Source organism: Nymphalis io, chromosome 26 (assembly GCF_905147045.1).
Source record: "Nymphalis io chromosome 26, ilAglIoxx1.1, whole genome shotgun sequence".
In the NCBI taxonomy this organism is placed as follows: domain Eukaryota; kingdom Metazoa; phylum Arthropoda; class Insecta; order Lepidoptera; family Nymphalidae; genus Nymphalis; species Nymphalis io.
Genome location: NC_065913.1, coordinates 1086295 through 1112183, shown reverse-complemented (window position 1 = coordinate 1112183; position 25889 = coordinate 1086295). Strand labels below are relative to the sequence as shown.

The 25889-nt window shown below is 35.2% G+C and overlaps 1 protein-coding gene across 1 annotated transcript; it reads left to right on the top strand.

The window, feature by feature from the left end:
- The first annotated feature begins 9569 nt into the window (after positions 1 to 9569).
- Positions 9570 to 24727, top strand: LOC126778610 (uncharacterized). Its single transcript, XM_050502300.1, has 3 exons — positions 9570 to 9710; positions 22608 to 22736; positions 23469 to 24727. The coding sequence occupies exons 1-3, from the start codon at positions 9687 to 9689 to the stop codon at positions 23619 to 23621; spliced, it is 306 nt and encodes a 101-aa protein (XP_050358257.1). The 5' UTR covers positions 9570 to 9686; the 3' UTR covers positions 23622 to 24727.
- The last annotated feature ends 1162 nt before the right edge of the window (positions 24728 to 25889 follow it).

Genomic DNA, 25889 nt, shown 5'->3' with positions numbered 1-25889 from the left:
CAACAATATCAAGTATTGCTGTTTTGCGGTAGAATATCTGATGAGTGGGTGGTACCTACCCAGACGAGCTTGCACAAAGCCCTACCACCAGTAAAATATATGAAATCTGTATAGTGTATTTGCAAAAGGCGACAACTTCCCAGTAGCTGAGGTTATTTTTCAATGCTGTAACCTCTTTAGAATGTAGAGTTACATATGTTTATATGTGACTGGCTTAAAGTAAAAATGCCGCCCATTTCTTAAACACAAATATAGTTGTGCCTTTTACGTAGATATTTTGGAGATCTAGTAATTCTTTTTTTTCTAGTTTTCAGTTCCAAAAATAGGACACACCATTATATTTTTGTTATTAAAATCAAAGTACACGTTATTCAATATACTCTTACAAGCAGTTTGTCACAAGATTAAATTAATTTAAAGCTACTACCAGTTCGGATTGTAGATTCTACCGGCAAGAAACTCGGTAGTAACTCATTTTCCAAACTGAGAACATAGTCATACGGATATGAACTTTCTTATCATTTATATTTTCTTGTATTATGTAATAAACATTATCAATTAATGCATCAACTGATATCTGCGCTTTAGTATTATAGAAAAAAATGCCCCACAGGACTGGTGTATTGACTTTGAAATCGGAAACTTGATTGAAACTTGTTGGCTTGGTGGAAAGTTTCATGATGACTTTACGCTAACTCCTCGTGTTTTCAAGCGCATAACCTATGACTTTCCTTGGAGCTCAGGCTTGGTTCAAATCTCATCCAAAACCAGTTTAGTTGTGTAGCCGTGAAAGCATAACAGACATTGTCTACTGGTGGTAGGGCGTTATGAAAGCTCGTCTGGATAGATACTACCCACTCATCAGATATTCTGCCTCAAAACAGCAGTACTTGGTATTGTTGTGTTCCGGTTTGAAGGGTGAGTCAGCCAGTGGAATTACAGGCAAAAGGGATATAACTTAGTTCCCAAGGTTGTTGGCGCATTGCCGATGTAAGCGATGGTTAACATTTCTTACAATGCCAATATCTATATGCGTTGGTGTCCACTTACTATCAGGTGGCCCATTTGCAATCTATACTATGAAAAAAAACCAGACAGACGCTTTCGCATTTATAATATTAGTATTGATATCTCGAAGTAAGTCTAGAGCTCCAAGAATAGACCGATGACTCGTTTTTAAGGATAAAAACAATTAAATAAATAAAGAGATAAATAATATAACGGGTATAATATGCGAATACAATATCGCAGGTATCCTTATATAATGTATTGGATGCGGCATAAGACAGACTCCTAAGATTCGAAAAATTAAAGTCAAAATCAACTTAGGTTTTCGCATGTTTGGAGTGAGGTATGAAGCAAGTTTATAAAAATAGCATTCCTAGAGTTGTTCTTTATTATTATTTTGGTCTGTTTTTGTCTTCGAGGGCGCGACTTTTAACATGATCTCTATTTTCTGTTAGTGATTATATATTTTGTTTATGTACGATAAAACTATGTATTGTTGATATGACATTGAAGAAAGAAAGTTAACGATTAATTAACACGAAAAATATAATGTACTTGGCCTTTGGTAGACGAGAGGACAAATACTTGGAACTGATTATATTAATTAGAATATGATATACATTTACCGTTTGTACAAATTTGTCACTATGTAAACTTGCTTTATCTTTTTTTTTTAAATTTAAATTAGGTAGGCTAAGTGGCAAATGCGACAGTTGGTAAGTGGAAATATAATGTTAATCATTCCTTATATCGCCAACGCTCCACCGACTTTGTGAAGCAAGAATTTCGCTGCCTGCAGTTGCCTGCAGCTGGCTCTTTTGCCCTTCCAATTGGAATACGACAATATTAAGTATTGCTGTTCGGCGGTATTATATGTGATGAGGGATACCCATGGCTTGCACAAAGTCCTACCTAAATAAATGATGTTTTTAAAATTAACCATAGTTTATGATAATGCTTATCGAATTAACTTTTGTCACGAGTCTTCATTTCTTTTGTTTTAATAACTTTAGATATTTTTTTATCCACTATTGCATAAAATATTCAAATATAATAAGCAATTTGTTATTATTTTAACTCATAATGGTTTGAATGTTATTTAGTCAATTCGAATGTTTCGCCTTTAAATAAACGGAATGTAGATAAAACAGGTAGAAAAGTCTAAACACAAAGTTCAAGTGAATCCGGGTGAAATTCTTAACCTCGAGATAAAACATTGAAAATACACGGTCGAATATTCCACCGCAAAACAAATTGAAGTTCCGGTTTATACAGTATGTTACTTTTTAAGTATTTACAGCTAAGCATATTATTTATTTTAATTATATTAGGTAACTAATTATAGTATAATTGAGCCAAGTGATTGAAACTTATGCATTAATCCAAAACTTATGCGCAGTCCAAATTACTGGGGTTAGCAGCATGAAAATTTGCATACGAATTCCGTTTAAACAGTAGGTTAGAGGTTAAAAGTAGTGATAAAGGGGATAATTTTGCATTTAAAAGGTAAGGGCAGTGAGATGGCCCAGTGGTAAGAACGCGTGAATTAACCGATGATCGTGGGTTCAAACCCGTGCACCACTGATTTTTCATGTGTTTAATTTGTGATTATAAATCATCTCGTGCTTTACGGTAAAGGAAAACATCGTGAGGAAACCTGCATGTGTCTAATTTCACTGATTCTGTCACATGTGTATTCCACCAACCAGCACTGGAGCAGCGTGGTGGAATAAGCTCGAAATCTTCTCCTCAAAAAAAGGAGAAGAGGCCTTTAGCCCAGCAGTGGGACATGCACAGGCTGTTAAGTAAGTTTGTGCAAAAAAACATAGTTATATATTGCACGTATATAATAAGACAAAACAAAAGAGAGCGGCGAGACGGCGGACAGTGGGTATGAAGATAAATATATAGGTACTTTTAATTATATGATTATTATGTGTACTTATATGATTAACGAAGGAGTGTCTATATACTGGCGTAAGATTATATATAATGTAAAGTACATTGTTTATAATGTTGTAAATCGACGATTCGAAAATGCTTATTTGACTAAAGTAGATTTTCAAAAGTTTTACTAATTAATTAATTATATAAAGAATAATAATAGTTTATTTGTTTAAGTAACAAGACAATACAAAATTACAAAAAAATAAAATAAACACTTACTATTTACTACTTATATAATTTACTGGTCCAGCTGAAACTTTACAACAGCGGTTTATAAATATACAGTCTAGTTTGTTAGCAATCATGTTCAGAATTTTGTTGGAGCCGCATATGTGAACCAAGGATGCACACCTTTTTCGAATTAATGCGTAAAAATAGTCTGTATGCTCTTCAGCAAATCCCTGAAGCACTACAGAAGCGAGGTAACCCCATCAGCAATCTAAAGACATTGTACTGGACACGAAGGGCATTGTGTAATTTTAATGTATAATTAGCCCACAAACTACATGTATAAAAGAGGTATATAAGAGTAAGAAGTTATATTAGTTTAGATAGCCCTGTCCTGTGCTCCTCTGATGGCTGCTGGTATTGTTATGGCGTGGTTCGAAAGTTGTCAGAGAGAACTTGGCGATTGAGGTAGTACCCGAAACAGAACCCTTATATATAAAGTATGAAGAAATTATCCTATATGTATATACATAGGAACAATGAAAAATCAATAAAATCTTATAACAATAATAATAAAGAATTTAGTTCGATTATTGGAGTAGCGTGGTGGAATAAGCTCCAAACCTTCTCCTCAAAAAGGGAGAGGAGGCCTTAGCCCAGCAGTGGGACATCTACAGGCTGTTACTGTTACTGTTTACTGTATATTATAATTTGCAAATTATTACTTGTTAAGGCTTTCTGCAAGCCCGTCTGGGTAGATAGGTAGGAGGTACCACCGAAAATTATTATATAATTAAATATTAAAATTTACAAACAAAGAACAACGATTTAATCAATCACCTAATTATATATTATTTACGCGGAGATGAACTCAAATATATATTTTTTGTTTTTATGAATCTTTGACCTTATTATCGAGGCTTTAATAATCGCAACGAGATAATTGTCTCTAGGAAACTGGAGGAATGTATTTAAAAATAACTTAGATTAAATCATGCATCTATAATTATTTTCCACAACCGCATGAGGCCTCTTATTAACCGGGGGGCCCGGGGACACGTGTTAAATAAAATATACAAATAATGTCATCACTACTGGCTGTGATAATTAAGTTTTGTTTTCAAAATGATGTTTTTTTCTGATAAACTTTTTGGACTTTGATCGTGTTGATGAATAAATCTATAATTTTTTATTAATAACTAGCTGCCGTCCCGACTTGGTATGGATGTAATAAATACTTTATTCTGAGATTTTTTTAACAAATGACGTATAAACATTTCAAAAAATCGTAACGGTCAGGTACCCGTACCGGTATGTGTTACCCATCCAGTCGAGCCTATCCCAAATGGTAAAAGTATTATGAAAAGGTGACATACGCACATTAAGTATATTTAAAGAAGTTCGTCCCTGATAGCAGCACTAATAAGTTACTTTTGTAGCGGTTGAGGCTAAAAATAAAAGCGTACGCACAGGACTCTGGCGTGCACAAAATTTCACAACAAATAAAACACATATTATTTCATAAAGTTACAGCCACATCTGTGCAATGATTTTGGGGCTATACGAAAGGTCGCAGTCGGATGGACACTTAATTATGTTCGACGCATTATCTCATCACATGACGTAATTATGCAGAAACGTGACTGTTGTATAACTGATTAATGATGTCAGAACATCCATTTATACATACTGAAATGAACGTTTTACATCATCGCTTACAAATTCTTTAATTTTTTTTACTTTGTAAAGATTGGCAGACTGGCAAACGGACTACGTGATGGTAAATGGCTAACACCGCCCATAGACTTTAAAAGAAATATTAACCATTCATTTCATAGCCAATGCGTCACCGACCTTGGGAACTATAACATCCCTTGTCATTATGTACCTTGTGCTTGTAGTTACCAGAACACAATAATACAAAGTATTGCTGTTCAGCGGTAGAATAATTGGTAAGTGGGTGGTACCCATCCTGACAGGCTTGGTAAAGTCCTAAACCTCCTAAGTAAAAAGAAATAAATACGAATATAATTGACATTATTTGTCTGCTTTGTATGCTTTGAGATTGGCTTAATCTAAAACGCTACGCTACATCAACACTATATTAGAGATAAACCCGTCGCAGAGAGGCTGGCTGAAAACCATCCAGCTTAGAAATCTAAAACCCCACGAAGACCAATAACATCCCAAGGAAAACACACAACAATAAATAAGACGCAAACAAATAAAAATAATCAAAGCCATTAAAATTATAATAATGAAATGTCGATTGTGATGCTATTTGGAAATAAAAATGGAGGCAAATAAAAAAGTCCACAAAATTCTTTCAATTTTATTTAAATACACTAAGGCAGGGACTGTATAGTACTATCTAATTTCCACCCAGTTAGGTTGGAGTCGATCCATGAAACGAATATTCAAAACGTGAATACACTTAGGGAAATCTAATTGTTCTTAACACAAACAAGTTCCAGACAAACTTGATATATTTCTCATTATAAATAGAAAACACAATTATTTTTGAACTCACGAAGAAAACAAGATACGTGAGTGAATGACCAGTTCATTGTTTTGTCTGTGACGAATGATTCATATTTTGTAAACAGACTGTTATTTTAACACGAGATTGTCGACGCTGGTTAATTTATTTGGGGGTGAAATTATATTAAATAACTGATATTATTTGAATATGTGTAACTTTATAAGTCTTCTAAAAAGTAAAAGTATGTCCCACTGCTGGGCATAATATAATGTTGGGCATGCTGTGTTATTTGATTGAACTCTAACATAAACTTGTATGTTTATGTTTTGCAAAGAACAATCTCAAATTTTGAAAAAAAGATATATTTTTTTTAATTGTCCCTCAATGTGTGACTAATAATTATAATTAACAAACTGATAGCTCAGAGGAGCCCCAAGAGGAGAGAGGCCTTAAGCTAGAAGTAGTGCATTTGCCGACTATTATTAGACCTGAGAAAATCCGGCAACAGATCAGTGATATAACCTGCGCGCGATTAGAATGAGATCTGACCTTTTGGAACTGAGACACGCACGGTATACCCGGTAGCGGAATGTCAGCAAATCGTCGATGACTCGCGATACGTTGTTACTTGTTTGTTTTTGCTCGTAATTTGCCTCTGCGTATTATATCGTATTATATATCTGCGTTTTAGAGATTTATGAATTTACAATTATTTTCATTGACAATATTATTACTTGATTAAAATATTAAGTAGAGAGATAGGTAACCGTAATAGCCTGTGAATGTCCCACTGCTGGGCTAAAGGCCTCCTCTCCTCTTTTTGAGGAGAAGGTTTTGAGCTTATTCCACCACGCTGCTCCAATGCGGGTTGGTAGAATTCACATGTGGCAGAACTTCAGTGAAATTAGACACATGCAGGTTTCCTCACGATGTTTTCCTTCACCGTAAAGCACGAGATGAATTATAATCACAAATTAAGCACATGAAAATTCAGTGGTGCTTGCCCGGGTTTGAACCTACGATCATCGGTTAAGATTCACGCGTTCTTACCACTGGGCCATCTCGGCTTTTTTATATATTTTTATAGATAGGTAAAATTTTGAAAATTCAATCACACGTATTCATTTCTGATTTTGACACAAAAACATAATTAAATATCCATAGAGATATGATTTAATAAAATCTTAAAACACTTTTATCTTTGCCGGAGTTGGATAGTTATCGTTCTGAATTTTTTTGCTGACGCTCCTTCGCTCGATGTATCTACTTTGACAAAGTTCCGTATACAGATTTACAGAAAGGTTATCTGTTCAATACCTCATAGCCTTGTAGATATTGAGAATTGTAATGAAACTAATTACAACTAGACATATATATACATTAAATACAGGCGCGATTTAAACGACAACTAATGCCATCTATTATTCATCCAGTGGAATCAAATAATTTCGAACACATGATATAAAATATATCTGATTGCTTTATTATGCTTGAACATATCTGATGGCGGGGATGCAGACCGGCTCCCTGCCTTCACCAGCTCACTTAGTAGCTACGGACCCTCCGTAGTAGCTACGGGTTAAGCCGAGATGGCCTAGTGGTAAGAACGCGTGAATCTTAACCGATGATCGTGGGTTCAAACCCGGGCAAGCACCACTGAATTTTCATGTGCTTAATTTGTTTTTATAATTCATCTCGTGCTTAACGGTGAAGGAAAACATCGTGAGGAAACCTGCATGTGTCTAATTTCATTGAAATTCTGCCACATGTGTATTCTACCAAACCGCATTGGAGCAGCGTGGTGGAATAAGCTCCAAACCTTCTCCTCAAAAGGGAGAGGTCTTAGCCCAGCAGTGGGACATTAACAGGCTGTTACTGTGTTACTGTGATATAAAAAATGTTGCTACGAAGATATAGAGGTATATGCTATCAATATAGCCTTATTGTTAGCGATATCACGAAGCTGTAATCAGAGTTCAAAGTTCTGCCGACAACTGGTGCAGATTCTATGTAGATAAGATTATTGGGTTACTAGTCTTAATTAAGTACATTTCCGTGGTACAACGGTACATTTCAATATTATTGTAATAATATCAAAATATACCGCTTGTCGGTTTGTTTATTCGTTGTTCAAAATGTTTAATTCATAGATATAGTACTTTTATTATATAATACGTTTTTTTTAGTTTTCGCTCGCTTTTTTAATTATAAACTTCGAACTTCCTCATAATTCACTTTGTCCATTGGTGAAAACTGTATGAAAATCCGTTCTGTAAGTTTTGAGTTTACTGCGTTTAGATAGACAGACGATTCGGGTAGAGCAGGCTACGTAGATATCTAAACATTCTGACTAGCTTATTAAGTAGCAGGAAATATATTAATAAAGTATATATTTACATTTTTTTTTATGATAAAGACGGACTGGCAGGGCCCCCCCACAGTCCATAGATATTGACGATTGACGACCAACCATTCCGAACATCGCCAATGCGCCACCAACGTTGGAAACCAAGCTTGATACTATAATAAACCACCATGCCCCTACACACAAGTCGAGGGTACACGAGTGGCAAAATTTCATCAGACATTCGTTTGATCATGAATATATTCGTCACCATAAAATTGCTTATAGAGATTAAGTTTACAATATTGGTACTCGCCAATATTGATGTTCTAATTTTTTCTAACATTTTATTTAATATGTTTTGAGGGAAAATTAAAAAGTACATGGGCGAAGTCAGGGCTTATTAATAAACAACATGCTATTTTTAAATTTTTAGCCATTGATAAAATATGGATCGCACTTTGATCATTGATAAAATAATTATATTATTATTTAGATATTATTTAAAAATGGAAGGCAGAGAGTAAATTGTCTATGTGTATGTGTCTGTCTAGGATGATTGTTAATTTCTTTAATAAATTAATTACATTTCATACCGCTAAACAGCAATACTTAGTATTGTTGTGTTCCGGTTTGAAGGGTGAGTAAGCCAGTGTAACTACAGGCACAATGGATAAAATAAGGTAGATAAAATAATTTACTGGTGGTAGGGCTTTGTGCAAGCTCGTCTGGGTAGGTACCACCCACTCATCAGATATTCTACCGCAAAACAGCGGTACTTGATATTGTTGTATTCCGGTTTGAAGGGTGAGTGAGCCAGTGTAATTACAGGCACAAGGGACATAAAATCTTAGTTCCCAAGGTTGGTGGCGCATTGGCTATAAGCGATGGTTGACATTTCTTACAATGCCAATGTCAAAGGCGTTTGGTGACCACTTAACATCAGGTTGCCCATATACTCGTCCACCTTCCTATTCTATAAAAAAAAAGGTTCCCAGGGTTGGTGGCATATTGGCGATGTAAGGAATGGTTAATATTTCTTACATCGCGTTAGCGATGGCATTTGTCTATAGGCGGTATTGACCACCTAAAATCAAGTGGACCATATCCCTGTCTGTCTATCAATCAATCAATCGTTGTCCACTGCTGAACACAGGCCTCTCCCAAGGTGCGCCAAAGCTCCCTGTCCTCCGCCCTCCGCATCCAGTTGGTGCCCGTCACCTTTTTAAGGTCGTCTGTCTAACTAGACACTAAAAGCCCTATAAAATATTACATACTTCCATTAGTGGTACCACAATGAAGTTACCATGATTTTAAATAATAGTCGAATATTGGTAATTTTCGACTTGCTGTCGGTAATTACAAGGAGTTGTTGTTGATACAGAAATGTAATGGTAACACTTGACTAATGCGGATTTAAAAGAAAAAAAATCGTCAATCGATAAAATAAGTGACACAGATATTTGTCAAAAACTTTAAAAAAAAACTGGCGTCCACATCTGATGATGGCGTCACAGTTCAAAACGCGAGACGCTATGAAAAATACTTGCAGATTATCTGGATCACTACTGAAGCACGCGGAGACAATGTGTTTCCGAGATAAGGGAGCAAATACAGATATTATGGCCGACGCCTGTCTAACGCGAGCATACCCAGTCAACACGCGCAACTAGACAGACAGACCGTGTTTTTTTTTATAGTTCAGTGCTATTTGTGGGCGGAAGTGTTCCATTCAAAATGGCCGCGTTTTGTTTATCTATGGTAAGTTTTTGTTTTTTAATATTACTATTTTTTTTTTATATTTATGAAAAATATAAAACAATATAATATTAATCAATTAAATTCATATTGTTCAAAAGAGGTTTATTTCATTAATATTTATTAATTATTATTTAATAATAATATTAATAAGTTAATTTAAATTTAAATTAAAAAATTATATTAATATTATAGTTGTTTTATTTTTATTAATTATTAAGACCAATACTTATTTATTTGTTAACTAAATAAATCGGCTAAAAAAGTAAAATCTAAGCTTTTTATAAAGTATATAGTAAAGAGAAGAATTACTTGAAAAGTAAAGTAAAATTATTGTGTATTTTTTTCAATAATTAAATATTAAATGAAATGTTAACTTTGATATATCAAATACCAAATATTATATGCAAATCAAGAGTAGAATATCGTCTGACACAATATAATGACATGATATAATTTTTAAAAACAAGTTGACATTTATTCGTAAAACGATTGAGGTTATCACGCTGTTTTTTTAAACTTACTCTCAATGTTTACAGGTGTGTATTTATTTATATTATTAGATACATTTATATATCCAGTGGTTGGATTATGTGAATCTTAACCGAAGATTACGGGTTCAAACCCATGTGTGCTTAATTATGTGTCGGATGAAATTATAACACATGTTTAACCAATGCACATTGTATGTGGAATGAGTTTCAAATCTCCTCAAGAGTTGAAGGGTTTTGGAGTTTGGAGGTTTTTATAGAAGTTTACCCAATCCGAGAAGATTGACAAGAATTAAGAATCAGTTAACAGTTAGTATTTCCGCCAACTAAATTACATATATATCTTCATTAAATACAATTAAATTTAAATATACGCCTGAAAATCAACTATTATACAATGTTATATTAAATTATACTAAATGATAAAATATGGCGCTTTTTGTTATGTATTAGCTACCCATCGGTTTTGTACGGGTTGAATAAAGATATACATAAAACGTTTATATATATAATACTAATAGTTAACGCGACGAACGCCAGTAAATTTCCCAGTCGGATGATTTTTTCCGACAGCTTCAACATCGATCGTCTTATTTTAGTCATTTTACAGTACAGTAACAGCCTGTTAATGACCCACTGCTGGGCTAAGGCCTCCTCTCCCTTTTGAGGTTCTCCAATAATATAAACTCCAAATCTTCTGGTTTTATTCCACGACGCTGCTCCAATGGCAGAATTTCAATGAAATTAGACAAATGCATGTTTCCTCACGATGTTTTCCTTCACCGTCAAGCACGAGATGCATTATAAAAGCAGATTAAGCACATGAAAATTCAGTGGTGCTTGCCCGGGATTGAACTTACGATCAACGGTTAAGATTCACGCGTTCTAACCTACTATACTAGGCCATCTCGGCTTATATTTACACAAAACATTAATAAATTATCCACGTAAACCTTCATCGTCAGCATCACACTGTCCAGTGGTGAAAACCGTATGAAAATCCGTTCCGTAGTTTTTGAGTTTATCGCGATCAGACTTATTACTGTTATAACAGTGTTTACAGAATGTTTGTAAACAATTATTTTATGTAATACGACCATTTTATTATGTGCTGATCGACACCGCAATAAAAACACAAAAGAGCGTTATTAAAATTCTAAAAATTTCAAATCGCAATTTCTTCGTCCCTACAAGGCTTTGAATCTTAGCCAAATACTTTGAAATTACAGTTTTTATGTAACTATACAAAAATATATTAATATGAAATTGGTATGTATTAAAAATATGATACTTCGCAGTTCATTTATTAACATTTATAAGATTACTTGAAGGACACAAAATATGTACATAACAGTACATTTTTCTGTATGTACTAAGTATTCTAAAGAAAAAGAAAATTTGCAATTTAGTCTACATAGAAACAAACACAATACACGGAAAAAATCTCTATCTCTTTCTCTCTTTACGTACGCACGCAACACTTGGTATTGCTGTTTCAGTTTAAACGGCGAGTGAGCCAGTGCATTAACATCATAACCGATTTTGTGGAACCTGTGGTAGAAGCCGAATTGATGTTATAAATTGCTGTTTTTTTGTACTTATTAAAGGGCCAATTTGCTCGCCGCTTTTCTTAAAATATATCTTATTAATTTTTAAAAATGAGTCGTGATGGTCCAGTATGTAGAACATATAAATATAAACGAAGATTGCGTGTCATTTATATTTATAATTAACCTCGGCGAATTCAATCAGCCTGCACGTGTCAAATATAACCTGTGTATCCATCAACCCTAATCGGAATAGCGTGGTGTGATAAGCTGCAAACCATCTAAAAAGAGCTAGGCGTAGTAGTAGGATATATACAGAATGTGCAGTGGTGTGTGTCCAAACAACGTCAAATGCTCTTTGCGTTACTTAATTTCTAAGTATTCACTAGAATTATATTAATGCATATTAACAATTGTAATAATAATATTGGTATAAACATACACTTGTATTGTGAATTTTCTTTATCACAAAATTGTCTTTAATTTGTTTATTTAATTTTTTTTATATTAAGTAGGCAGCCTAGCAATGCCAGTCTTGCGAAATTGATAATTAGAAAAAGCTCCTTTATTTTAACGATTTTTTGATAAGATTAGTAGTAGATTTTATCTGGTATACAGTGGTGTATTGTTTGAAGTGTGAGTCAGTGTAACAGACACAAGGGAACATCTTACTTCCTAAGGGTGGTGGCACAGTGGCGATGCTTATAACGAAGGGATGGTTAATATTTCTTACAAAACCTAAGTGAATTGGCGGTGGTGATCACTTGCTGAATATAATCCGTACTGAATTGTATCCGTAATTAGTATTCAAAGGTCAATTTAAAAACCCAGCAGACATTTTTCGTTTTATCAAATAATGAAACATATAAACGTGTAATTACCTTAATTAGTATGTTGATAAAATTGAAGATATTAAAATCGATTGATTATACGATCGATTTGTTATCTGTAATTAAATCCTATCGAGTATTAAGGATAATTAGGTAATTATTAGTAAGTCATGCTAAACTTGCAAAAAAGATAAAAAGTAGACCCAACTGGGTGGTACCACACAGTATTCCAGCTTAAATCATCTTAGATCCCGTGTCACTGGCACTATCTTTGGCTTGGCTATTTGATTTGAATGAACATATGTGTTAGGAAGATGTTAAATCATTAAAAAGTACAAAATTGTCTATGGTTTCGTTTTAATTAAATCACTTTTTGACAACACGCCACAAGGCTACGTGGTGAGTAGATCCTATGTCAGGTAACTTCGTTATAATAAACATGTAAATAATGAATTGTTAAATTAACAAGACAAAAGACATATAGTGGCATAAGGCAGTAGTTAGCTCCCGAGGTGGTCTCTAGGTCAGCTAAATCGTGAGCTGGTCAAGGAGGCTGCCATCGTCCACACGGTGGGGTACCGCGGGAAGGATGGAGGGCGCCATTGTCGAAGAGATGGCGGACCGCATGCGCAGTGCTTTAACGAGGTGTGCCTTGCGGCCATGCCGGGGACCCGGCGGAGGGTACCGCGCCATCAGGTGTACTAGTGGTCGCCCGAATTAGTGGAGCTGCGGGCAACATATAACCGGGTGCGGAGGGCATACGTTCGCTGTCGCAGGCGCAACGGCCTCGACGCGGATTTGGAGGGATGGCTGTGGGCCGCTTATCGCCAGTTGAAAAACGAGCTGCAGCAGACGATAAGTGTGCCAAGCAGAGAGCAATGGAGGAGCTTCTGATGGGCCTTAACACTGACCCGTGGAGGCGCCCGTATCGTGGTGTGCGAGGGAAGTTCAGCACACATGGCGCTTCTGCTACGGAATCGTTACCGCCGGATATCATGTGCCTGATTGGGGAACTATTAACTTGCCAGGCGAGCACGTCCCGCCAAGTTTGCCCCCTCGCTCTATGACGAATGACAACGGATGACAAACGGAAAGTCCCACATGCCCGTGTGGGATTTTGCGATACCTTCAGCGCCGGCGATTCCTACGTAGCCCTCATGCGGGGGAAACGCGTATATGCCTTTTTCCAGGGAAAAAAGTAGTTAAAAGGTACAGAGTTCTGGTTTGGACAAGGTTAATAACAGAGATTAAATAGATTTTCATATTGAGTCTATATCCTATTCCAATTGGAGTAGGAGTAAAGATTAACAAACCGTAGATTTACAAATTGCATAATTATGATTAATTTACCTTTATTTATAATACAACACTATTCCACTTTACTAGGTAAAATCACATTAATTTAACTTCCGAAGTCCCTATTACAACTTCGCGGACATTGAAAACGCCATTTTTTGGCGAATCCATACTGAATATCATAGATTATACAAGATCTCGACCAATGATATCGCGTCAATTGATATCGGTGCCCAATTTTTTTTTCCTATTTCCGGGAGGGCAAATGTCACCTGATGGTTAGTGGCCATAGAGTCTACTTGCAACTACGGCCAGTACAGTCGGGAAGAATGTTTTGCATTAGCCGGCCGGGGCCTTGCCGGCCCGCTAGATGCCTCTTCTCATGGAATTTATGCCACAGTTAGACTGTGATATCGAGAGCCAGCTTGCACATTAGCTCTTCTCCAAGCCTCCGGCACACAACCCGAAGAGAGAGAAAGTTTAAACAGGCGCGTTTACGCAGGAGACAGCTCCGCCGCGAACTTCTTCAGCACTATGGCTGGTATTCCATCGGGACCACTAGCTTTCACATCACGTTGCCTGATTTTGATGTCAGGCATCGTGTAGCCACATGAAGGTATTGTTGGTGGCAGCGCACTACAATCATCGATCACGGAGCTATCGGCAAAGAATTTAGCCAAGAGATCGGCTTTCTCTTACGAACTGTGAGCTAGCGATCTGTCCGGATTTCTGAGCGGTGGCAGCGAAGGTTGGCAAAAATTGTTTTGCACAGACTTGGTCAGACGCCAGAAATTATGGGAGCACCTGGGATGCGAAGGAGTTTTTGTTGTAGTTTGCTCTCAGTGAGCCAATTTTAGATGCCCCGCTAATGCAGCCGTTGATCTACGCGCGATATGCCGCCTGCTTAGATGATACAGCATCGGCACAATCACGAGTGAACCAACGGTTACGCGTATCCTTACTGATGAGATCTGAGCTAGGAATGTAGTATTCCATTCCCAACATGATATCATCAGCAACAGCAGCGGCACTAGCTGTCGGGTCATTCCCACTGATGCAACGTTTCTTCCTAGGGACTGACGCATAGTAATCGCGCATACCGCCCCAATCTGCTGGCTTATAGTGCCAAACGCGACGTTTGCATACCGCTGGTGGCGGCAGCTTGGAATGATATCGGTGTCAAAGTTGTTTATTTGGTTTTACTGCTCTTGCAGTTGTAAGAACGTGTGAATCTTAACCTATGGTCGCCAGTTCAATCCCAAGCTAGCACCACTGAATTTTCATGCGCTTGATTTATCTCGTACTTAAGCGGTGGTGAAAGAAAATATTGTGAGAAACTTGCACGTGACTAATTTCTTGGGTTGGAGCAGCGAGGTAGAATCAGCTCAAAACCTTCTTTTTAAAGAGAAATGAGTCCTCAGTCCGGCAATAGGACGTTAACAGCCTTTGACTGAACAATAAAGGTATCGTGTCGGTCTATTTATATACTGTTGATTTTTCTGATATCTTATGACATTATATAATAATCAATCCTTCAATCTATGTATTAACACATAAATATACGCATATATATATTTATCAGTAATAGAAACATAAACACAGACATTACAATGACCAGACTGAACTATTTGTTGATATGTCACTATGATATTATAATTTTATTTATCACTAGATATTTCTATATATATATGATAACTATATATCTGCACGAGTTATATGTTTACATAAGGAATATATATGTTTTTGATCACGCGACTCGTTTTTCCTTAAATAATATGGCTCTCTGGTGGGATACTGAATATGTGTACATTTTTGACTGCCTCATTAGTTACAGACCAAATAGGCTAGCTCATAAGAGGGCATATCCCGAGGCCTTAGGTTTTAACCCAGTTTCGGGAGAATGTCAAAAAAATATTAGTTGAGTCAGTCAGAGCTGGAAGTACTCTATCACGCCTCAGAAAGCACGTCTAAATTCTTTCAGATCGTGCCGGATCCGTTCCATCGGTTTATGAGAGTGAGGAAATAGAGTGTACTTATGTTTGCACATACACTTGTGCACTAAATGTCGCGAACAGATGCGCTGGTCCTCCTCTAAAAATGTATTTATATCTAAGGTTCCTTAGGGAAAGGTGATCTATATTTGAAATTAAAATAATTATTTACAAAGAATATTGTGTATTCCACCAACCCGCATTGGCGCAGCGTGGTGGAATAAGCTCCAAACCTTCTCCTCAAAAAGGGAGAGGAGGCCTTAGCCCAAAAGTGGGACAATCACAGGCTGTTTCTATGAAGAATATTTTCCCGTTTCGCACTTTTCAGAGCGCGATATTTTACTTATTACATATTTTTGAAGTTATTTTTTTTATATTTGATACTACACATAATCACTACCATGTAACACAGTTTCAAAATATCCTTTTCTCATAGCACTTGTAACATACATATAATGTTCCTATTGAAATGTCAATAGCACAGTCGTTAATGTAAAAGCAGGTTAGATCCTGACTCCAATGGGCTGTTTTCGTCCCACTCAAAAAGTTTTACTCGTAATTGGAGAGGTAAATAGGAATATCAGTAATTCCTTATAATTATTGCTATTGTTTGACATAAATATGATGTAATTTTGTATTAGACATAACTTATGATGTAGATTATGTGATTGTGATTTCAGAGGTAAGATTTGATTATTATATCTTATAGTCTTAATACCTAATCATTATATGTGATATCATTTTTAAGATGAAATCGCTATTACTTGTATATAATAATAATAAAGACCTTTAGAACGATTTCGGCCACGGCGGCCAATCTTAAGAGATATTAGCCAACTACGCAGGTGATTTTAGTTCACAAGTGTGTGCGTAAACATAGGTGCACTCTCTATTCCCTAACTCTCATAATCGGATCGGACGGCAATCCGACACGAACGAAAAGAGCTCAGACGCAGGACCAACGGCTTTACGTGCTTTCCGAGGCACTGGAGTGTACACACTTTCAACTTCTAGACTTCGGGCGCCTACTGATAATTTTCTGATAGAAAAACCCAATAAATTTTTATTTTTATTGGCCCGACCTGGGAATTGAACCCAGGATCGCCGGGTCTGCGGCCTTACACCAAGCCACTTGACCAACGAGGCACTCACTTGTATATAGATATATAGTATATAATGGTGCCTATCTGGGTAAGTACCACTAATCAAGTGATTTACCACCAAACAGCGATGCTTAGTGTTGTGTTCCCGTATAAAGAGTGAATGAGACAGTTTAATTATAGGCATAAAACTATAACCATACCATACTTTGCCATTGCAATGGTAGTGAACACTCACCATTGCATCATAAAAAGATGATTTTTAACGCCCTAAACAATTTAAAAATATATTTACTACTTAAAAAATAACTTATATTTAACGTACCAAATGCAATCCCAAAGACTCGTTATTTTAACATCTTTATAACTTATCCCTATAAGTCCAGCTTAACAAATACTTAAATATCCTTATAGGGATAGCTTAAAAGACTTTTAATAAAAAAGTGCAAAAGCGAAATTTAATGAAACGCTTCAATCAATCAAGTTTATCATTTATTGTTGAGGCTTCAATGTTGTAGAACGCCCAGCGGCCTAATTTCCTTTATCAAATCATAGTACTCGCATAGTACTATTCAGCAATAAATCTTTTATCGTCAAATACTTGTCAAAGATAATAAATTCATACTATAAATTATAATGAATAATATGCGATTTACATTCAATTATTTTAAGAGTGATTGATATTTTGTGTGGTCCAGATTGGAAACATCAACGCAAACATTGTTTTATTAACATTTTAATTATATGTATACATATGTTAATCTGATTTAATTTACTTGGTGGTTGAGCTTTAGTGTGATATAACTCAGCAGATATTCTACCGATAAACAGCAATATTCAGTATTGATGTGTTCCGGTTGGAAGGGTGAGTGTGCTAGTGTAACAGGCACAAGGGACTAACATGTTTGTTCCGAACGGTTGTGGACCACCATTTCGACTATAGATTGGTGACCTACTTATAATATTAAGCGCATAATTTAAAGATATTTAAATCGGCTTTATTCTCAAACAAGCGCTTTCAAATCATAAACTCATGTATATAAATCATTTAAAAATTCAACTAAATGTAAAGCTACCGAAAAGATCGGCAAGAAACCCAGTAGATACTTTTTCCACCAATTTTCATAGGTATCTTAATTAAATACTAACTCCTTGTTTTTTATCATTTTTAGTATTATTAACGCATATCTAGTAACGTCTTATTTATTCATGTTTTTTTATATCAGATTTAATTTTAAAAGTCTAGTTCGGATAAGATAATGATAATGGAATAGCGGTAGTGGTGAAGAAATTCCTTGAAGTTTTTATTATCTTTTCAAGAAGTGATGTGTCTTTTTGATAAAATATTTGGTTTTTCATATTATAAAGTTTCCAGTGTTTGCCTGCGGCTTTACCCGCGGTTTCTCCTGCGTGTTAGGTATGGTAGGGGTTTTATAAAAGCGAAGCATATGTTCTTCTTCGGGGTTCACGCTTGCTTCATACCAAATTTCATCAAAATCGGTTCAGTGGTCAAGCCGTGAAAGCAAAACAGACAGACAGAGTCACTTTCGTAAGGTGGTTGAAGCAATTTTAATATTGCTCGTCTTCACCAACCTAGGATAAGATAACAATCCTAATATATTTCCTGCAAAAGTTTTAAGAAATTTATGCGTTTTGAACTTTTGTAATGACTATTTACAACTTAGATGGCGCTGGAGAGAAGATAATTTCAAAAGTCCCTATTCTGGTACCATTTAACAAAACTTTCTATCTCTCTTAACCTTTTGTTGTGATAGTAGTTTTTGTTGTGACCAACAAGATATTGAGCAAATCGAGTGTTGATAGCAACCGCAATAATCTGTCTTAATTAACTAATTTGCCAAATTTGATCAATTAATTCCTATCGTGGGGTAAATGTATCGAGCTGAAAGATTAGCGTTTCAATTAAATAATTTAAACATAAATAATCAGACAATTCTATAATCTGTTTGCAAAGCTATTTGTCTTTTGGATATAGTAAGATTTTGACCTGATCGATCATTAAGAAATTAAGTAAAATTATCAAAGCTTTGGAAGTTACATGTAATCTTACGATATCAGTTATCAATGAGCTAAAAATTTTAAAATTGACTTTTAAATTAGGTAAATATATCAATGAACAATTATTCAAATGAGATATGGAACAAAAAGAGGTCTAAAACATTTCACGATAACTGATAAAATTGTAATTGAGGTAACAAGTTACCTCTTACTAGACGGTAGGGCTTTGTGCAAAACCATCTGGGTAGATACCGCCCACTCATTAGATATTCTACCGCTTAGTAGCAACACTTAGTACTGTTGCGTTTCGCTGTGAAGGGTGAGTGAATGTAACTGCAGGCACAAGGGGCATAACATCTAAGTTGCCAAGTTTGGCGGCGATGTAAGGAATGGTTACCATCAGGTGGTCCATTTCCATTCCAGTTCCTTTTATAAGAAGAAGTTTTAGAGTTCAGATCATCACGCCTTTTATAGCGCACAATCAACATGCAAGTTTCCAACACCACGATATAAATTTTAAATCAACATTGAACACATTGAAACTGAAGCTGGTCCAGTTTTGAACTCACGATCTTCGCGCCAATTCGCCTTAGGGCAGTACCTTCAAGATAATACAAGTACAATAGACGATTGTTTCACAATCATTCTATCACAAGCTAGCGTCATAGCTGACCCAATATTATTTATAATGGTACATATTGAAAACAACAGTGACCTAAATATCTAACTTATCATTCCCATTGTTTTATCAATTGTAATAAATTTGATTGATTATGTAATTGTTTGGACAACATACTTGTGACGTTATTGTTACATTCGTAAATCATTTGAGGGTACTTTTATAATATTTTGAATTTACTTTTACAATTAAAAAATCGAGATGGCCCAGTGGTAAGAACGCGTGAATCTTGACCGATGAACGTGGGTTCAAACCCGGGCAAGCACCTCTGAATTTTCATGTGTTTAATTTCTGTTTATAATTCATCTCGTGCTTTTCGGTGAAGGAAAACATCGTGAGGAAACATGCATGTGTCTAATTTCATTGAAACTATGCCACATGTATATTCCACCAACCCGCATTGGAGCAGCGTGGTGGAATAAGCTCCAAACCTTCTCCTCAAAAAGGGAGAGGAGACCTTAGCCCAACAGTGGGACATTTACAGGCTGTTACTTACTTACTTTACAATTTTATCAATAATATGTGTTTATTGTTTAGCTTTAGCTGTTTGGTTGGTTCAGGACAATAAAGAAATATTTACTTGGTGTATTCTTCTGGTTATAAAGTCTTAGAATTCGCTGTCGTATATCTTTATAGATTATGTGAGTAAACTTATGTTTTATTTTTTATAGAAGTGGTCACCTACCTTTTTGTATATGCGAAAAACCATCAATAAAAAAGTAAAAATTTATATGTTTTCGTAATTATCTGGTAATTTGTAGTGAGTAGAGTACAAATTTATATAAATAGTTTAATATATATATTACGACGCTGGCCGCTGCACTTGTTTTTTTTGAAACCATTAATATTTTAGAAATGTGTTTTGTCTATTGGTTCCTTTTTGCATGAATACGGACAGTTTACAGTCACTCGTATTGTAAGAAATATTAACCATCCCTTACAACGCCAATGCGCCACATCTTTGGAAACTAAGTTGTACCTCTTACATGTAGTTACATGAGCTTACTCAACATTCAAACCAGAACACAATAATACTCGTGTTTTGCAATAGAATATCTGATGAGTTGGTTATACCTACGCATACAAGCTCGTACAAAGACTTAGCATCTTGTAAAATATACAAAGATGGACTTAACCACATGTGTAAGTGATTTTTCCAGACAACCATTCGAGACTGCGGAATGAATAAATTAAAATGTTGGATAAAAGTCATATACCAACTGAGAGAAAAAATATAAATTTAATAGTACTGTTACACCTCAATACAGATTATTTTATTTCCTAAACCAAACCGAATTGTAATATTTATTATGTTCAACCTCTTTTATGAATAAGGATATATTATTATTATATAATTTCACAGCCTCATTATCCGAATCTAGTCTCTGGATATCTGAATCATGACCAATTTAAAACAAAAGCGGTGGAAAGCCACTTTATTAAGAAAGGTTCTATCACACTAACCACAGATTATTAAGGCTTAATGAGTGTACCTGAATTCAGTGGGATATATCATTTAGCGGGATTCTATTGACACGTCAATAGAAAACCAATAGGGCTAAAGTTGTCAAATTCAGAGGTTCTCATATCAAGAAACATTGTTAAATAACGCTAATTAATAAAATATGATGTAAAACCGTGGAGTTAGTGGAATATAATATGATTGATTTTAAATTTATAACGATTCAACAAAATCAAATGTTTGTTTAAGTAGCTGGTCTCTTAGTTTTAGCGTAATTGTTAATGAACCGTTTATATCTTGGAGATAACATACAAGATAACTATATAATAAGTGACGTCATCGTTGACGGAACCATAGCAACTATTATGAAATGTCGGTCATTTTGATATCACTTGACTTAAGTGAAGTTAGGCAGTAAATGTCCCACTGCTGGGCAGAAGGTTTCTCAATCTTCGGAGCGTATTTCACCGACGTGACTTTAATGCGGGTGGATTTTTTAAATAGTTTTCTTTACCAACAAAAAACAAATTGAACAGATGGGAATTGAATAGTGTTTGCCCCAATTTTAACTCGAATCCTCTGCTTAAGATTCTCGCAATTTAGCCACTGGACCTCAGCTCCCATAAAGTGTTATATTACAAATAATACTTTTAGACTTTGGATGAATATCGTACGATTGTCTAACAATGGAGTGTAATGATTTCAAAATAAAACATTTCTTTAGGTTTTAACGAAAATGCAATTCCCCGTCATCGACTTATTAAAATATACGTATTTCAAAATTTTTATTAATATAAATATTCAGATGTAAAACATACATAAGAAGTATATTTATTGAGTATTTACAATATAAAATTGTAATTACCATGGACTTGCGTACTAAACGATGTGTAATACTCACTCACTTTTTTTTCCTCTACCCGCAACATTGTTGTGAATCGAACAAATTAGATTAATTGTGTAAGACTAACTATTTAAGTTTAAAGTTTATCCCATCAAAAACATAAATGTGAAATAAGAGCCAAGTTCAATATTATGATATATGCCTTGGTTGTTGACTTCAACGACAAAAGAAGTGAGATCTAAATGAGTGCCAAACTCAATGATCAGTCTTGAAATTTATTTACAACAACATAAAATATTTTATAACAACTTTAAATATCATTTATAACTTAGGATATTGAAGCTTGAGGTCTGACTTACGTAGTTCTTATATACTGTAGTAATAGTAAATAGTAGATAATAGTATTAGGTAATGTTTATTGTCTTTTATTATTTTCCTTAACTTAAAACCGTTTTCTTTTTGTAATTTTGTGTTTAAGTCTCTGTTACTTTAATAAATAACATTATTTTTATTATATAGAAATACAGGTTAAGCGTAAAAACGCTTAACCTGTATTTCTCATATAAAGTGAATTGTATTCATTTTGAGGAATTAGTCTTTAACTGTAAATATTTTGATTAGTTTATATAATTTGTTCACAGAAAAACGGTATCGTGACGCTTCTTATATTGATGTGTATAGCGGCTGTCATCCGAGAATCAAATGCGCGACCACCCTGGCTGGCGCCCGGTAGCGGCGTGTTCACAGAGTCAGCGGAATGTCATACAGACGTAAGTTAATATTCAGAATTAAAAATACATTCAACTTAATACTAAATGATATTCAATATAGAATTGATTATTGATCAATCAAGAATCTAAGAACGATTCTGTAAGAACGACGGGAGAACCGGGAATGAAATCCGAGCTGTTATATTACAATATTACCTAATAACATGAAATTTTAAGTTGAGCAGTTCCTAAAGTTTTATTATTGAAAAATGAAATAAAAACAAATATGTTTTTAATAATACCTATAGTTGGTTACCTTATATAAATTTTGCTTACTATTTTTGAGGAGTCGATATCAATTTATGTACTAAGAATCTACTAAATAATTAGGTAATTATAGGCATAAGGGACACAACAACTTCGTTCCCAATGTTGGTGGCGCATTGGCGATGTAATGATTGGTTAATATTTCTTACATGGCCAATGTTTATGGACGGTGACCACTTAACATCAGCTGGCCCTAATGCACGTCCGCCAACCTATATCATAAAAAAGTCAACTTGACAAATTTCATCGAAGTATCCAAAATGTTATCATATTTATCAGAAAGTGATATGCGACATTGGCCATAATAGTTATAATATTTCAAGAATACACGCATCAAAATAGTATTTCACCATAAGTCGGTTGTCAATATTTCTCGGGTGATTAACGAAGTGGGTTCTTACAGAATATCACTGCTGAATCAAATTTGTCTTCTAAAAATTTATCACAGCCCGTCTTTATTTCCAGGACGAGCTCCTAGATCTATGCCAGAGATGTGCCAAGCTGACAAAGTCTAAACTAGCGTACCCAGCATGTTGCTCCACAGATTTACAAGCTAGAAAGTGGTGTTCAGACTATGTATACTTCGGAAGGGGTCAATACGACTTTTACTTAATTTGAAACATACTTTAAGCTATGTAAGGAACTAGACATTTAAGGAATCGAACACACTAGCGCGATCAAGTTTGGTGTTAGAAGCATTTGATATCGTAGAGATGAAAATGTATCCAATGCCTTATAAATGCCGCATTAGAATTTCTTGCGCAAGTATGTTCCATCCTTAAGGCTGTTAGAGTCATCAAAGATATTTTTGGAACTATTTCGATTTGTTGTCGAATTATTTTTTAATAAATATTTATACTATGTATAGATTATATATTAATTAATACAATTATTCTTTACAAAATAATTTAAGTGTTGATAGATTATACATCTGATTGATACTCTAAAGTAATCTACACAAACAAACACACACGCAAAAGCACACATAATGCAATCAAGTGACTCCTAAATTGTACATTGATTTGCCCTTGCGTCTATTTTGTTATAGTATTTGTTTATATGTTTGTTACGCTTAACTACGTACCCGATCATGACATTTAGCATACACTTATCCATGGTATGGAAAAGTACATAGGATACCTTACAACTTCCACCCCCTCACAGGGATCAAAGTCACGGGCAGAAATTAGTTTTATATAAACCAGAAAAAGCCGCCCTGCATCTGAACTCTTTCCGGTTATGTCGGATTCTTCCCATTCCATGACTATATTGATTAGAAATCTTGAAATGAATTAATCTTTTGGGTTTAATGAAGTTGAGATGAACGAAAGCCTCTTTTCAACTATTGTATGGCTTATAGTTTCAGTTTTGCATTGATCACCCAGGAGATACTTCAGGACACTTTCTCATATTTCACGTTGCGTTGCAATATTTAAAATTTAAGGTTATGTAATTAAATACAATTGTTATATTATAAAAATATTTCGCTTTATATAATTATAATAACATATATTTATTTTATGTAATTGGAGCAGCGTGATGGAATAAGCTCCAAACCTTCTCCTTAAAAAGGGAGAGGAGGTCTTAGCCCATTCCATGTCCCACTGACATCAACAGGCTGTTATTATTTTATGTAAAATTCACTTTTAATTAGTTTTAATAAATAAAAAGCATGACTGTGATATTGTTAGCTTAGGTTTTGTCTTAAATAAATGTTTTAATAATAATAATGCTTATTTTTTGTATCCTTGTAATATACTCTTATTTATTATGTTATGAAATGAAAATATTATATTTTTTTGTCTGTGTGTAATGGCTAAATTCAAAAGCTACTTAACCGATTTTAGAAAATCTTTCACCTACAGAAAGCTACACTATATATAAGCCGAGATGGCCTAGTGGTTAGAACGCGTGAATCCTAACCGATGATCGTGGGCTCAAACCCGGGCAACCATCGCTGAATTTTCATGTCCTTAATTTGTGATTATAATTCATCTCGTGCTTGACGATGAAGGAAAACATCGTAAGAAAACCTGCATGTGTCTAATTTCATTGAAATTATGTCACATGTATATTCTACCAACTCGCATAGGAGCAGCGTGGTGGAATAAGCTCTAAACCTTCTCCTCAAAAAGGGAGAGGAGGCCTTAGCCCAGCAGTGGGACATTAACAGGCTGTTATTGTAAGCTACATTATTACCGAGTAATTTATTCCAAAAAAGTTAGAAACTCCTAATAATAATAATTTCAGAAATGTACCCAGAGCACCAAAATTGTTTCTATAAATGTCATTATTTGGGGTGCGCTACGAAAACTATTGATGATACCCAAAATAATGTCTTACATGTTTATAGTACTCATCATCATTTGAATGCCTCGTTGGTCTAGAGGCTTGATGTTGAAGGCTACAAACCCGGAGGTGCTGGGTTCAACGCCCAGGTCGGGCCAATAAAAAGTTATGTCAGAAAATTCTTAGTAGCAGCCCAGGGTCTGGAAGTTGGAAGTGTGTACATTCCCGTGCCTCGGAAAGCACGTAAAGCCGTTGGTCCTGCGCCTGATCTCTTTCCGGCCTTATCGGATTGCTGTCCCATCGGATTATGAGATTTAGAGAATAGAGAGTGCACCTGTGTTTGCACACACACTTGTGCACTATAATATCTCCTGCGTAATTAACTAATCTCTCTTGAGATTGGCCGCCGTGGCCGAAATCGGTCTGGAGGTCATTTTTATTATTACTCATCAACACCCACAAAAAAGTTCGGAGGCTATATGTCTAACTATTATAGTTAAGTCACAATAACAGCCTTCTGTTAAATTACTCAATAAAAAAAGAGAATTGAACCATAACACAAATCTGATATCAGTAACAGCCTGTTAATTTCCCACT